This window comes from Heteronotia binoei, chromosome 11 (assembly GCF_032191835.1).
Source record: "Heteronotia binoei isolate CCM8104 ecotype False Entrance Well chromosome 11, APGP_CSIRO_Hbin_v1, whole genome shotgun sequence".
Taxonomy (NCBI): domain Eukaryota; kingdom Metazoa; phylum Chordata; class Lepidosauria; order Squamata; family Gekkonidae; genus Heteronotia; species Heteronotia binoei.
In genome coordinates this window covers 79,475,513-79,488,369 of record NC_083233.1, presented here as the reverse complement: position 1 = coordinate 79,488,369, position 12,857 = coordinate 79,475,513, and the positions used below count along the sequence as shown (strand labels likewise).

Sequence of the window (12,857 nt, the reverse complement as noted above, 5' to 3'; positions counted from 1 at the left end):
ACAGCTGCAAGTGGAGGGATCAGGAATCAGACCCGGTTCTCCCAGATGAGATTCTGCACACTTAACCGCTACACCAAATGGGCTCTTCTGTGAATGGCCCACAGCTCCTTCCAATCCTGCCCCAAGTTCATCTCTTCCTTCTCTTTGCTCTACCAAGACTGGTCCAAGCGTTAAGGAACATACAGAACAAGACCAGCGGTCCCTCTGGCTCACAACTGCCTACTCAGGCTGGCAGTGGCCATTCAGGTCTTTCCCAGCAACTGTTCCCAAGGACACATTCACTGAAGATGTCAGGGCTTGAACCCGGGATGGGTGCTCTACCACTGAGGATCAGGAAACAGTACTGGGCTTGGATCTGTGATTCGGACTCTGCCTCTGCCAAGTCTTGAATTGAAATTGAAAACAAATCAGCCGGTATCATAATGCCCCTGTATAAATCGATGGTGCAGTCTCACTTGGAATACTGTGTGCAATTCTGGTCACTGCACCGCAAAAAAAAAAATTATAGCATTGGAAAAAGTGCAGAAAAGGGCAACTAGAATGATTCAAGGGTTGGAACACTTTCCCTATGAAGAAAGGTTAAAGCGCTTGGGGCTCTTTAGCTTGGAGAAACGTCGACTGCGGGGTGACATGATAGAGGTTTACAAGATTATGCATGGGATGGAGAAGGTAGAGAAAGAAGTACTTTTCTCCCTTTCTCACAATACAAGAACTCGTGGGCATTCAATGAAATTGCTGAGCAGTCAGGTTAAAACAGGTAAAAGGAAGTCCTTCTTCACCCAAAGGGTGATTGTGTGGAATTCACTACCACAGGAGGTGGCGGCGGCTACAAGCATAGCCAGCTTTAAGAGGGGATTGGATAAAAATATGGAGCAGAGGTCCATCAGTGGTTATTAGCCACAGTATATAATTATGTGTGAATGTGTGTGTGTATATATATATGTTTGGACTGGATGGGCCATTGGCCTGATCCAACATGGCCTCTCTTATGTTCTTATGTGACACAGAGTGTTGGACAGGATGGGTCATTGGCCTGATCCAACATGGCTTCTCTTATGTTCTTATGTGACACAGAGTGTTGGACTGGATGGGCCACTGGCGTGATCCAACATGGCTTCTCTTATGTTCTTATGTGACACAGAGTGTTGGAGTGGATGGGCCATTGGCCTGATCCAACATGGCTTCTCTTATGTTCTTATGTGACACAGAGTGTTGGACTGGATGGGCCACTGGCCTGATCCAACATGGCTTCTCTTATGTTCTTATGTGACACAGAGTGTTGGACTGGAGGGGCCATTGGCCTGATCCAGCATGGCCTCTCTTATGTTCTTATGTGACACAGAGTGTTGGACAGGATGGGCCATTGGCCTGATCCAACAGGGCTTCTCTTATGTTCTTATGTGGCACAGAATGTTTGGACTGGATGGGCCACTGGCCTGATCCAACATGGCTTCTCTTATGTTCTTATGTGACACAGAGTGTTGGACTGGAGGGGCCATTGGCCTGATCCAGCATGGCCTCTCTTATGTTCTTATGTGACACAGAGTGTTGGACAGGATGGGCCATTGGCCTGATCCAACAGGGCTTCTCTTATGTTCTTATGTGGCACAGAATGTTTGGACTGGATGGGCCACTGGCCTGATCCAACATGACTTCTCAAAAAAAAAAAGTATTGCTTTCGCAACTGATTCCATTGTAATTTTGAGCTGCGCTTTACATATTTGTGAAATCAGATTCCATTAAACAGCCACTACTGAGGAAGAGATGCTTTGAAACGCCAAGAAAGATACCCAGGAAGGGGCGTTTTTGGCTGCTGTTATCTTGGGAATGTCGTCAGACATATACTACAAACGACTGCAGTCTTTTGGACACTGCCAATTGTAGAAGGCATTCCCCAATTATCTTCTTGTACCTTTACTCATATTTGTGGACTTTCTCACATCGCATTTAATGGAGACCTTACTGCGATACATTTGTGTCTGGTATTGTGACCACCAATCCAATTATTGTATTGTATATCTGTATTTATGCAATAAGAGCCCTGTGGCGCAGAGTGGTAAAGCTGCAGTACTGCAGTCCTAAGCTCTACTCACGACCTGAGTTCAATCCCGGCGGAAGCTGGTTCAGGTAGCCAGCTCCAGGTTGAATCAGCCTTCCATCCTTCGGAGGTCGGTCAAATGAGTCCTCAGCGTGCTGGGGGGAAAGTGGAGATGACTGGGGAAGGCAATGGCAAACCACCCCGTTAAAAAGTCTTCTGTGAAAATGTTGTGATGCGACGTCACCCCAGTGTCAGAAGGAAACAACTGGTGCTTGCACAGGGGACTACCTTTACCTTAAGAGCCCCGTGGCACAGAGTGGTAAAGTACTGCAGTCTAAGCTTTGCTCATGACCTGAGTTCGATCCCGGCGGAAGCTGGGTTCAGGTAGCCGGCTCGAGGTTGACTCAGCCTTCCATCCTACCGAGGTCAGTCAAATGAGTCCCCAGCTTGCTGGGAGGGGGAAAGCGTAGATGACTGGGGAAGGCAATGGCAAACCACCCCGTTAAAAAGTCTGCTGTGAAAACGTCGTAAAAGCAATGTCACCCTAGAGTCGGAAACGACTGGTGCTCGCACGGGGGACTACCTTGACCTTTTTTTATTTATGCAATAATTTATTTATAAATAGTAGAAAGAGCATTAACATTGTTGATGGTCAACCTGTGGGGTTTTTTTGTTTTTGCTAAGTCTTGTTTTGCTGGCGTCTGTGAACGACGCAGCACGGTGGCCTCCTTTCCCTGGTGGCTGTGGGGATCGAGGCTTGTAAAGCCCTTCTGGAAGGGCTCCAGGAATGATCTTTTGGGTCCGGCCCACAGGCCTCCTTAACCTTGTCTGTCCTCTGCATCCCTCCCCAGGAATCATCTTGTCGGTGAAGACGCGGTCCGAGCAGCAGGTGTCCAAGCTGAAGCAAGCGAACCTGCAGCTCACCACCAAGGTCCAGCAGCTGGAGAACAGCTGTGCAGAGAAGGTAAAGCAGCCCCCCTCTTGATTGGCGCAGCCAGGGGCGACTGGATGCAGTGGAAACCTCTGCTAGTTGGGACAGGAACAGCTCTCTTGGTTCAGTGGAATGGAGTTAGGGCTAGGTGTCGCGGGATCTACTCTCCCGTCTTAGGAGCCTCAGATGAGGCACGCCCCCCCCCCCCTCACAGCTTTTTCCCTGGCATAAAGTCCAGAAGAGAACCAAGAAGGTAAATAAGAGAATAAGCTAAAGGCACAGAGTGGTAAAGCTGCCGCACGGCAGTCTGAACTCTCTGCTCACAACCTGAGTTCGATCCCGGCGGAAGCTGGGTTCAGGTAGCTGGCTCAAGGTGGACTCCGCCTTCCATCCTTCCGAGGTCTGTAAAAGGAGTCCCCAGCTTGCTGGGGGGAAAGTGGAGATGACTGGGAAAGGCGATGGCAAAGCACCCCGTCAAAAGTCTGCCATGAAAACGTCGGGATGTGATGTCACCCCAGAGTCGGAAACTGACTGGTGCTTGCACAGGGGACTACCTTGACCTTTTAAAGACTACTCTGGCTGCCCGTTAGTTATTGGGCTCAGTTTAAGATACTGGGTGTCGCATACAAAGCCATTCATGGCCCCGGCCCATCTTATTTGCAGAACTGCCTCTCTCCATATGCTCAGCCACAACTCCGATCAGGCCAGCCAGGGGCATCTGTGGATGCCAGCCTGCAAATGGGCAAAAGCCAACAACTGCCTGTGTAGGTGCTCTCTCTGTTTTGCCTCCCCGCCTTGTGGAATGGCCTGTCTGAGAAACTCAGGAAAGCTCCTGCTCTCCTGGCCTTTTGCAAACTATGCAAAACTGAACTATCCCAGAGGGTTTTTCTGCACAGGGAACAGGGCTGCCTGGAACAAACTGGTCGTAAGAACGTAAGAGAAGCCATGTTGGATCAGGCCAATGGCCCATTCAGTCCAACTCTCTGTGTCACAGAAGAACATAAGAGAAGCCATGTTGGATCAGGCCACTAGCCCATCCAGTCCAACACTCTGTGTCACATAAGAACATAAGAGAAGCCATGTTGGATCAGGTGAATGGCCCATCCAGTCCAACTCTCTGTGTCCCATAAGAACATAAGAGAGGCCATGTTGGATCAGGCTAACGGCCCATCCAGTCCAACACTCTGTGTCACATAAGAACATAAGAGAAGCCATGTTGGATCAGGTCAATGACCCATCCAGTCCAACACTCTGTGTCACATAAGAACATAAGAGAAGCCATGTTGGATCAGGTCAATGACCCATCCAGTCCAACACTCTGTGTCACATAAGAACATAAGAGAAGCCATGTTGGATCAGGTCAATGACCCATCCAGTCCAACACTCTGTGTCACATAAGAACATAAGAGAAGCCATGTTGGATCAGGTCAATGGCCCATCCAGTCCAACGCTCTGTGTCATATAATTACATAGGAGAAGCCATGTTGGATCAGGCCAGTGGCTCATCCAGTGCAACACTCTGTGTCACAGTGGCCAAAAAAATTAGGTGCCATCAGTAGGTCCACCAGTGAGGCCAGGACACTAGAAGCCCGCCCAAAAGCACCAAGAATACAGAGCAACATTTGCCCCAGACAGAGTTCTATCAATACCTGGTGGCTAAGAGCCACTGATGGGCCTCTGCTCCAGATGTTGATCCAATGCAATGTTCCCTCTAAGCTGCAGTGTCTTGTGAGCAAAAGTTCTACTTTGTGAGCTACTGGTGTTAAAGTTGTGAGCTACTACATAAACTCTTGTGCCCTGGGGCCCTTTTTTTCCTGAGCGAAGACAAAAACGCACGAGCTGGGGGATGAAAATCTGTGAGCTGACTCACGCTAACTCAGCTTAGAGGGGACACTGATCCAATCCCCTCTTTTAGCCATCTATGCTTGCAGCTGCCACCACAAAGTTACCTGGATGGGGACCGGGCTCTATACGGCTGTGTGCAATTTAACGTACGCGGGAGCCTATTATGCAATTCCGGTACCGCTCGCTGTTACGGCGTTAACATTTGTGCTACGCTCCAGTTCTTTCGGCTGGTTCCCGATTTCTACAAATACCGTCAACACACCCAAGGTGTGGGAGGCCTGTCCATAAATACCATCTGTGCGAGAGAAACAGGATGTGGCGAATGAGATCAGTAAACAGCCCCAGATTAACCGGGGGTGGGTCTTCCCCCTCATTAGTTGGCAGGTGCAAGGCTGCCTTTAAATGTGCAGTGAAAAGTGATCTGGAAACCCATGTGGTCCTTCCCGGCACGTGTAGTCTCACGACACACAAAAAGAAGAAGAAGAAGATATTGGATTTATATCCCGCCCTCCACTCCAAAGAGTCTCAGAGCGGCTCACAATCTCCTTTACCTTCCTCCCCCACAACAGACACCCTGTGAGGTAGATGAAGATATTGGATTTATATCCCACCCTCCACTCCGAAGAGTCTCAGAGCGGCTCACAATCTCCTTTACCTTCCTCCCCCACAACAGACACCCTGTGAGGTGGGTGGGGCTGGAGAGGGCTCTCACAGCAGCTGCCCTTTCAAGGACAACCTCTGCCAGAGCTATGGCTGACCCAAGGCCATCTCAGCAGGTGCAAGTGGAGGAGTGGGGAATCAAACCCGGTTCTCCCAGATAAGAGTCCGCACACTTAACCACTACACCAAACTGGCTCAGGGCAGGGGTGGGGAATGTCCGGCCCATTTACGGCCCTTGAGATCACCTGGTCTGGCCCCCGGGGATTGCTGGGCCGAGCTGAGCCACGCGGTGGTCTCCCTGGGGCCCGGCTGGCGGGCAAGGATTGTGGGGCCCAGCTCAGGCTCTCTGTGGGGCCTGAGTGGCGGGCGTTGTGAAGGAGTGCTGCTGGGGTATGTGGGTGCAGCGAAGGATGTGGATAATGCATGCTAGTTCTGTTCTTCCTTGCTTTGGGGGGAGCTGGGGGTGGGGTGGGTTGGAGAGACTGTTCACTGCACTGCTTACGCTGTAGAGAGCAAGTAGCGGTCAGGCAGAGTAATTTATAGCGCTGCTTTGTTCATTGTTGTAGCACATCCACACAGAAATTTTTTGTTTTTTTCTTTTAATCCCCCGTCGGCGAATCCTCTTGATTTATTAGCCCAGGCCTGTTTTTCCTGTTTTGTGTCACCGCTGTCATTTGAAAAACTGTTCAAAGTCCGTAACGACCTCTGGCTAAATGATAAAGCGTGACGTCATTTTTGAAGCAAGGAACGCAGCTGCGGGCCGGGAGCGGAGCCTCTCTCCGAATTGCCAAAACCCAACGTGGCGAACTCAACGGCCCTGTTTTTTTCTTTCTTTCTCCGACAGGAGCTGGAAATCGAGAGGCTCGCCAACATCCTGAAGCAACACGGCCTCGCCGGGCAGTCTCGGTAGGCGACCGAATCCCGCCCGGCGGTCTGTTCCAGCCCCCGAGGAGCAAACCTCCTCCTCCCACATTGCGATCTTTTGAAGACGGCCTCTTTGTACATTCGGAGTGCTTTGTCTGTAGGTGGAGCTGACCTTCTGGCTCCTGGAGACGTTTTTTGCCGTCGCAAAGGAGGCCTCTCCGGTCAGTCGGCAGCTGTAAAAAAGAAGGGCACGCTTATGCAACCGTTCCCCCAACCTTTAATTGTATAGCTGTACAGTTAAAAGTGACAAAATTATTTAATAAAGTCAAATCCGTGTAGAGGGATGAGTGTGATGCAGAAGCTGCGGGTTGCAGTCCCCAGAAACGGAGGCTGGAAGATGACGTGCCGCGGCGTCTTCTTTGGAAGACTGCCGGGGATCTTCTCCAATCCTTTGGCTGCTGGAAGGGCTTCTTCGGAACATCTGGAATCCCTCTTTCTCCTTCCGGCCAGAACTTGCTGCTGCTGCTGTTCCCCGACTCACTTCCTCAGGAGGGGCGTGCGCAGGGCAGCGCTTCCGAGCTCAGTTGCCAAGGCGTATAAAGTACACGCCGCTTTCACGCGTCTCATCCTCCCTGTTGGACAAACAGCAGGAGAGCAAAAAAAGTTGAAAAAACAGTTAAGAGCAAGTGCCCGCCCTCCCCCCTCCTGCAGCACACGCCAGTCACAAAAGGCAAATTACAACAATTTGTATTGCCAGGCAGAGAAGTTCTCCGCCCCTCTACTTCTGCTCAAAGTAACCATTTTCAGCAGCAGAGAAGAGGAGATTGGATTTATAGCTTGCCCTTTGCTAGCCAAAGGAGTCTCACAGCAGCTTACAAATCTCCTTTCCTCTCCCCACCACAGACATGCTGTGGTGTAGGTGGGGCTGAGAGAGCTCTCCCAGAACTGCTCTTGGGCAGAACAGCCTTGCAACAACTTGTGGCCGACCCAAGGTCACATCAGCAGCAGAAGATGATATTGGATTTATAGCCGGCCCTCCACTCCGAAGAGTCTCAGAGCGGCTCACAATCTCCTTTACCTTCCCCCCGCCCACAACAGACACCCTGTGAGGTGGGTGGGGCTGGAGAGGGCTCTCACAGCAGCTGCCCTTTCAAGGACGACCTCTGCCAGAGCTATGGCTGACCCAAGGCCATTCCAGCAGGTGCAAGTGGAGGAGTGGGGAATCAAACCCGGTTCTCCCAGATAAGAGAGCTCTGGCTGACCCAAGGCCATGCTAGCAGGTGCAAGTGGAGGAGTGGGGAATCAAACCCGGTTCTCCCAGATAAGAGAGCTCTGGCTGTCCCAAAGCCATTCCAGCAGGTGCAAGTGGAGGAGTGGGGAATCCAATCCGGTTCTCGCAGATAAGAGAGCTATGGCTGACCCAAGGCCATTCCAGCAGGTGCAAGTGGAGGGGTGGGGAATCCAACCCGGTTCTCCCAGATAAGAGAGCTCTGGCTGACCCAAGGCCATTCCAGCAGGTGCAAGTGGAGGAGTGGGGAATCCAACCTGGTTCTCCCAGATAAAAGAGCTCTGGCTTTCCCAAGGTCATTCCAGCAGGTGCAAGTGGAGGAATGGGGAATCCAATCCGGTTCTCCCAGATAAGAGACCTATGGCTGAGCCAAGGCCATTCCAGCAGGTGCAAGTGGAGGAGTGGGGAATCAAACCCGGTTCTCCCATATAAGAGAGCTCTGGCTGACCCAAGGCCATTCCAGCAGCTGCAAGTGGAAGAGTGGGGAATCCAACCCGGTTCTCCCAGATAAGAGAGCTCTGGCTGACCCAAGGCCATTCCAGCAGGTGCAAGTGGAGGAGTGGGGAATCCAACCCGGTTCTCCCAGATTAGGCAGCTATGGCTGACCCAAGCCCATTCCAGCAGGTGCAAGCAGAGGAGTGGGGAATCAAACCCGGTTCTCCCAGATAAGAAAGCTATGGCTGACCCAAGGCCATTCCAGCAGCTGCAAGTGGAGGAGTGGGGAATCCAACCCGGTTCTCCCAGATAAGAGTCTGCACACTTCACCACTACATCAAACTAGTAGGTGTAGGTGGAGGAGTGGGGAATCGAACCCAATTCGTAACCACTGCACCAAGCTGGCAGGGGAGCTGCGGTCCAACACGTGTTCTAAAACACGGTATATTCTTCTGGAATGCTTGTAGGAGGAGGACCTTTGAGGACAAGTGTCTCTGTGTCAAAAGTTAGATCTGCACAGTGTGGCTGAGAAGGCCTGGGGTGGTGGGCAGGGCGGACCCAGGACAGCCAGGTTCAGTCCTCTCACTCGGCCATGGAATCCGGCCAGGTGACCTTGGGCCTGTCGCCAGGTTGCAACCTAACCTTCCCTCACCGGTTGCTCTTGTGGGGATTAAGTGAAGGAGGGGGAGAACTGTGTGAAAAGCCACTGATCCCCTCCCTGGTCAAGGAGAAAAACGGGACATAAAATGAAAATAAAAATAAGTAAAGCCCGCTGCTTCCTCTTAAATATGCACAAGTAAGGGAGGAAACTGAGCCTTTCTGGCCTGCAGGCAGCCTGAGCTGTCCAAGCAGAAGTTTTTATCCTGGATTTTAAAAATAGTCATGGCCAGGGCTTTTTTTTTTTTTGCAGCAGGAGCTGCTTTGCATATTAGGCCACACACCCCTGATGGAGCCAGTCCTCCTGGAGCTTACGGTAGGCCCACTACATTTCCCATGCGATCGCTGGAAGAAATGGGCCACAGTGTTTCTTGCAACAACATCTGATGAGCAGCTGCCTGTCGTGAAATCAGAGAGAACGCAAACAGAGGCCCAGGCATAGAGCAGCACTCAAAAGAGAGCCAGTTTGGCATAGTGGTTAAGTGCGTGGACTCTTATCTGGGAGAACCGGGTTTGATTCCCCACTCCTCCACTTGCACCGTCTGGAATGGTCTTGGGTCAGCCAGAGCTCTCTTATCTGGGAGAACCGGGTTTGATTCCCCACTCCTCCACTTGCACCTGCTGGAATGGCCTTGGGTCAGCCATAGCTCTCTTATCTGGGAGAACCGGGTTTGATTCCCCATTCTGCCCCTTATAGCTGCTGGAAAGGCCTTGGGTCAGGCAGAGCTCTGTTATCTGGGAGAACCGGGTTTGATTCCCCACTCCTCCACTTGCACCTGCTGGAATGGCCTTGGGTTAGCCATAGCTCTGGCAGAGGTTGTCCTTGAAAGGGGAGCTTCAGGGAGAGCCCCATGCTGGCTGGGGCTGATGGGAGTTGTAGGCAAAAGACATCTGGAGAGCTACCGTTGGCCACCCCTGCACTACACCATCCCCCATATCTCTCCCACTGCCTCACTGAGAACTAGCAGAGGGGCAGAGAGTACTGGCAGGATTTCCCCGCTGGAAGTAGGCAACGGGCAACTCTACCTAAAATATCTGATCACCTGCTTCAATTTGATAGCATCCCGCAATTGCCAGGATGTCTATTAGAACCGCTGCCCGTTCAGCATTCCTTTGTCGCAAAGAGGAGAGTGCTTTAGCACAGCCTGCTTGCACAGGAATTGCGGTGCACAAATCATAATGCACGCGGACTACGGTTTGAAGCAGTGGTTTAGAGAATCACTGCCACACCCCCCCCCAACTTGGGAAGACTCAGCGAGGTCAGGAAGGCAGCGCATGAGGGGGGGCCACCTCGTCATACCCCTAGGCCAGGTGGCGCCCTAAGCGGCCACCTACTTGGTCCTGTCCGTTCCTCTCCTGCCTTGAAAACCCCACCAGGGGTCACCAGAAGCCAGCCGTGATCTGATGGCACCTCCCACCACCTCTAGCCGTGTCCCTCTTTAAGACACTTCACCCTCCTCGATTCGATTCGCCTTGACTGGACAGGCCACGCTCAGAGCGAGATTCTAGGGACCGCATCCTTTGGGCAACATCCTCCCCAGTCCAGTCCAACTCAGATCGGAACGCAGCTCCCTCCCGAAGCCTGTGCGGTTCCAGCTCTGTACTTACTCTAAACAAAAGGGAAGAAAAAGTCATACGGCAGCTTGGCCTCGACAGTAGGAGGAGATCTGTAGCCTGGTTCAGCCGGGGCAGAAACATCAACAAACGCCACGGAGCTGAGGATTGGAATGGTTCTTTCGCTCCCCGAACTGACCTGCAAGAGACAAACGGCCGGGTCCAGTCATTACTAGTCGGATCCTGTGTAGGGCAGGGGTGGCCACGCTCGATTAATGTAAGAGCCAATCAAGTGGCCACACTTGATTAATGTAAGAGCCAATCAAGTAGCCAAACCTGATTAATGTAAGAGCCACATGGAATAAACCTCAGATGTTTTAGAGGAAGGAAGGAAGGAAGGAAGGAAGGAAGGAAGGAAGGAAGGAAGGAAGGAAGGAAGGAAGGAAGGAAGGAAGGAAGGAAGGAAGGAAGGAAGGAAGGAAGGAAGGAAGGAAGGAAGGGAGGGAGGGAGGGAGGGAGGGAGGGGGGAAGGAAGGGAGGGGGGAGGGGGGGGGAAGGGAAGGGTGGAAAGAAAGCAACTTTTAACTATTCAATTCTTAAATGAGCTGGCTGGCTGGCTTGGCTTAGATAAGTGATTTAAAGAGAGAAATGCCCTCTCCGAGCTGGCCAAACAGGGCAGTGGGGGCTTTGAGAGCCACACAATTTGTGTGAAAGAGCCACAGTTTGGCCACCCCTGGTGCAAGGGCATGGAGAAGTGCCTTTGGTGCAAGCACCCAATGAACCTGCTATTAATTCTTTGCTCAGCTCCTCTGATAACAAATGTGCCCCCCTGGATCTGCGCATCTGAGGAAACTGGAGAACCTGCTGTGCTTGACAGGTGCTGTGCCCTTGGTGGGTTGCTGGGATGTTCCCGCCCCCCCCCCCGCTTTCCCTTGGTAGGCTCCTCCTCCTAAGCTCCCCCACAGCCCAGCATTAAAACAGGCTGTCTTAGTTTGAAATTCAGGGTACGTTTATGAAGTTCCTGAGCTGACTCATAGGCCAGCCCTTCCCAAATCTGCTCAAGTCGGCTGCTTTCCACTCACGCCAGCTCAAAGAGAGCCTCCTAGCAGGCTGGGCCCAATTGTACTGAGCGCCAGGTTTTAAAATTGTTCTGCCAAAAATGCCAGCCACCTGGGAGGACCTATTAACGGAGAGAAGAGGAGCAGAGGCCTGGAAGCAGGTGTGGGATGCTGAGCGACTGCAGAGCGACGCTGCTAGATAAGCTCAGCTTTCAGCTTCGCTTCCAAAGAAAAGCATTCCCAGCCCTCATGACTACAAGGAGGACGCTGTCCATTCAAACTTCAGTTCACAGAATCAGAATCCTAGAGTCGGAAGGGACCTCCAGGGTCATCCAGTCCAACCCCCTACGCAATGCAGGAAACTCACCGACACCTCCCCCTGAATTCACAGGATCTGCATTGCTGTCAGAGGGCCATCTAGCCTCCGTAGTGGTGAAGTGCGCGGACTCTTCTCTGGGAGAAGTGGGTCCAACACTCTGTGTCACACAGTGGCCAAAACCCAGGGGCCATCAGGAGGTCCTCCACCAGTGGGGCCAGAACTCCAAATGCCCTCCCACTGTTACCCCTCAAGTACCAAGAGTACGGAGCATCACTGCCCCAGAGAAGCCATGTTGGCTCAAACCAACTGGTCATCCAGTCCAACACTTGGTGTCACACAGTGGCCAAAACCCAGGGGCCATCAGGAGGTCCACCAGCAGGCCAGAACTCCAAATGCCCTCCCACTGTTACCCCTCAAGTACCAAGAGTACGGAGCATCACTGCCCCAGAGAAGCCATGTTGGCTCAAACCAACTGGTCATCCAGTCCAACACTTGGTGTCACACAGTGGCCAAAACCCAGGGGCCATCAGGAGGTCCACCAGTGGGGCCAGAACTCCAAATGCCCTCCCACTGTTACCCCTCAAGTACCAAGAGTACAGAGCATCACTGCCCAGAGAAGCCATGTTGGCTCAAACCAACTGGTCATCCAGTCCAACACTTGGTGTCACACAGTGGCCAAAACCCAGGGGCCATCAGGAGGTCCACCAGTGGGGCCAGAACTCCAAATGCCCTCCCACTGTTACCCCTCAAGTACCAAGAGTACGGAGCATCACTGCCCCAGAGAAGCCATGTTGGCTCAAACCAACTGGTCATCCAGTCCAACACTTGGTGTCACACAGTGGCCAAAACCCAGGGGCCATCAGGAGGTCCACCAGTGGGGCCAGAACTCCAAATGCCCTCCCACTGTTACCCCTCAAGTACCAAGAATACAGAGCATCACTGCCCCAGAGAAGCCATGTTGGCTCAAACCAACTGGTCATCCAGTCCAACACTTGGTGTCACACAGTGGCCAAAACCCAGGGGCCATCAGGAGGTCCACCAGTGGGGCCAGAACTCCAAATGCCCTCCCACTGTTACCCCTCAAGTACCAAGAGTACAGAGCATCACTGCCCCAGAGAAGCCATGTTGGCTCAAACCAACTGGTCATCCAGTCCAACACTTGGTGTCACACAGCGGCCAAAACCCAGGGGCCATCAGGAGGTCCACCA

At 52.3% G+C, this 12,857-nt stretch overlaps 2 protein-coding genes across 2 annotated transcripts in view; one reads left to right on the top strand and one right to left on the bottom strand.

Annotated features, from left to right (window-relative positions):
• HVCN1 (hydrogen voltage gated channel 1) overlaps window positions 1–6,676 on the top strand; it is a 41,291-nt gene extending 34,615 nt beyond the window's left edge. The window contains 2 exon segments of the mRNA XM_060249666.1: window positions 2,890–3,002; window positions 6,319–6,676. Of these exon segments, the coding sequence (XP_060105649.1) occupies window positions 2,890–3,002; window positions 6,319–6,384 (179 nt within the window). The 3' untranslated portion in view covers window positions 6,385–6,676.
• Window positions 6,599–12,857, bottom strand: part of TCTN1 (tectonic family member 1) — a 40,276-nt gene continuing 34,017 nt past the window's right edge. Inside the window, 2 exon segments of the mRNA XM_060249665.1 lie at window positions 6,599–6,970; window positions 10,327–10,471. Of these exon segments, the coding sequence (XP_060105648.1) occupies window positions 10,328–10,471 (144 nt within the window). The 3' untranslated portion in view covers window positions 6,599–6,970; window position 10,327.